The 3,025-nt window shown below is 44.0% G+C and overlaps 1 protein-coding gene across 1 annotated transcript in view; it reads left to right on the top strand.

Moving 5' to 3' along the window:
- IL5 (interleukin 5) overlaps nucleotides 1-1,291 on the top strand; it is a 3,024-nt gene extending 1,733 nt beyond the window's left edge. Inside the window, exons 3-4 of the mRNA XM_010863597.1 lie at nucleotides 800-928; nucleotides 1,036-1,291. Coding sequence (XP_010861899.1) covers nucleotides 800-928; nucleotides 1,036-1,134 — 228 coding nt within the window. The 3' untranslated portion in view covers nucleotides 1,135-1,291. The remainder of the gene's footprint in view (nucleotides 1-799; nucleotides 929-1,035) is intronic.
- The last annotated feature ends 1,734 nt before the right edge of the window (nucleotides 1,292-3,025 follow it).

Genomic DNA, 3,025 nt, shown 5'->3' with positions numbered 1-3,025 from the left:
CATTGGAGAAGGAAATGGCAACCCACTCCAGTGTTCTTGCCTGGAGAATCCCAGGGACAGCGGAGCCTGGTGGGCTGCCGTCTCTGGGGTTGCACAGAGTCGGACACGACTGAAGTGACTTAGCAGCAGCAGCAGCAGCATACATTTAAAGTAAGTCATGGTTGTATTAAAATGTAAAATATATGATTTTATTGCTGCTGCTAAGTCGCTTCAGTCATCTCTGACTCTGTGAGACCCCATGGACTGCAGCCCACTAGGCTCCCCAGTCCCTGGGATTCTCCAGGCAAGAACACTGGAGTGGGTTGCCATTTCCTTCTCCAAAGCATGAAAGTGGAAAGTGAAAGTGAAGTCGCTCAGTCGTGTCCGACTCTTCTCGGCCCCATGGACTGCAGCCTACCAGGCTCCTCCATCCATGGGATTTTCCAGGCAACAGTACTGGAGTGGGGTGCCATTGCCTTCTCCCATATGATTTTATTAGTCTAACTAAAATAAAATTACCAGCTAGAACTACAAAAGGAAACTCATGTGAGGTCAATCAGTATTGTAGTTACATTATACTTCCTCAACATTTTAACTTTGGTTAAGGAGTTAATTTATATCATTTGTAAAACTCCTCAGTTAATTACAAAAATTTTATCTACTTTTGGAAATTATATCTCACTGTGAAGTGGTCTGGAAAAGGAACAAGTAAAACATTTTTTGGAGAACGGAACTCATGTAAACAACACAACTAACTTCTGGGACCAAATTTTTATACCTTGTCTTGATCATTTATTGTTTTTAAATCTTCCTCATTTAGCACCAACTGTGCATTGAAGAAGTCTTTCAGGGAATAGACACATTGAAGAATCAAACTGCACAAGGGGATGCTGTGAAAAAAATATTCCAAAACTTGTCTTTAATAAAAGAATACATAGACCTCCAAAAAGTAAGCTAAAAACATTTAGTGGAAACTGAAGTATACTTGTCTGGCTCTGCCTACATTTATGGGGATTGACAGTTTCCTACAATGCTTATTGTCTGTTCTTTTCACAGAGGAAGTGTGGAGGAGAAAGATGGAGAGTGAAACAATTCCTAGACTACCTGCAAGTTTTTCTTGGTGTGATTAACACAGAGTGGACAATGGAAAGTTGAGCTCTACCTTTTTCGCTGTAGTGAAAGTTTCTGGAGGAGGAGAAGGAGGTTTTAATCAACAAGGATGAGGGCCAACCAATGGTGGAGCCTTAATATTCAGTGTAATTAAACTTCAGAAGCAAAGTAAATATTTTAGGCATACAACAGTTTTACCTCACACAGGCAGAAAGTGCATAGAAACAAAAAATTTAAGTTGTATTTCAGATGTCAGAATCACTGAAGTATTTTCCACCAGTTTGCTCCAGGCAAAATAGATACATATATATATACTTTTATCTATCTTATTTAACATAACATTTTGTAAAATGTCTGTTAATTTAATATTATTTATGAAATAATTGAGAACTTAGAAAATTAATATTTATTTCACCTTAAGCTATGTTTCAATAAAACAAAAATAGACAACCCTAGTTCAGTTTGTTGCTGGCCTTTGTCTTACTCCTGAAGTGAGCACAATCTGGGTGAGACCATGCTGAGTTTGGAGGTCTTTCCCATTTCCTGGGTGGCAGACGTGGCAGGTTGCTAGGTGTGCTGCGGGTGGATGTGACCCAGTGGGACTGAATGGGGAAGGAGGCAGCAGGGACAGAGACAGCAGCAGGCAGAGGCTGAAGCCTGGCTTCTGCTCCACTATGCCCAGAAACTAGGATGGTGCAGGCTAAATGGCAGGTGAGGCATGAATGAGTGAATGAACGAATGAATGATTATGAGGGCTGGCCAGAGAATTCAAATGAGTTTCACCACTTCGCTAGGAGAGGAGGGCACTGTAGGAATCTGTATTTAGGTCTCTTTCCAGTCTATGAGAAGCACGTTGCAGACCAGTCGCACTGCCAGTGTGGGGAAGGGGCTGGAAATGCTCTTTGTGGAGCCCGGAGCACTGTGGACCTTGGGGAGTTTTTCACCACACCTGACATTGTGGCCTAACAATGGGCAGAGAAGCACTGGTAGGCAGTTATAACGGGGAGACTCTGTTCTAGAGGTGCCCACCGTCTATATTCCCAGGGAAGAACAGCATTAGGCAGAACAACAACCCAATCAGCCTGTTTACCACTATCGGTACCATATTTGAAAGTTCCTCTGCTTGAGGAAATTTCTGAAGGATTCAGAAAATACGTGTTTTAAAGATGTACTTTAAAACTGAAATCTGGGGTTCGATCTCTGATCTGGGAAGATCCCACAGGCCACGGAACAACTAAGCCCATGTGCCACAGCTACTGAACCTGTGATCTAGAGCCTGGGAGCCGCAACTACTGAAGCCCACATGCCCTGCAGCCCATGCTCTGCAACAAGTCACAGGAATGAGAAGCCCTCCAACCATAACAAGAGCACAGCCCCCGCTCACCGCAACTAGAGAAAAGCCTGAACAGCCAGAAATAAATTAAAAACAAAACAAAACAAAAACCTGAGACCTGAAGGAGAGGCCCAGTAACAACATTTATTATGCCACTAATTCCTTCCTTCGTTTACTGATCACAGGTCCAGTACAGTGAGCTGGGAGAGTGCTGCACACATGTTCTAGAGGGGCTTACAGATGGTGCCCTTAACCTGGCATTAGCTGCGTGGATTGCACATGTTGTGCTCCACTGCTTGTGTGACAGAACTACTCCTGCTGTTTCTGGGAGTGGGAGAGGGCCAGGGCCATCACACACAGACTCCCAGTGGGAGAATGCAAGTCCTTTTGTGCAAGAAGACGCATTTGCCTTCCAGTGCAAACTCAGGCAAGGTGGTCAGCACTCTGCTGTGTCTTAGGTTCCCAATCTGTGCACCCACTAAGCTCCAAGAGCTGGGGCTGAGCTGATTAAGAGATGTCAGCACAGCACCACGCTGAGTACTCTCGAAACTGACAGGAAACAGGAAACTCAATTTGAGAAGAGACTGAATGTCAGTTTAACTC

This window comes from Bison bison, unplaced genomic scaffold (genome assembly GCF_000754665.1).
Source record: "Bison bison bison isolate TAMUID 2011002044 unplaced genomic scaffold, Bison_UMD1.0 scf7180017864492, whole genome shotgun sequence".
Lineage (NCBI taxonomy): Eukaryota > Metazoa > Chordata > Mammalia > Artiodactyla > Bovidae > Bison > Bison bison.
Note: the sequence above shows the minus strand (reverse complement) of the source record. Positions and strands in the feature narration are given on the sequence as shown.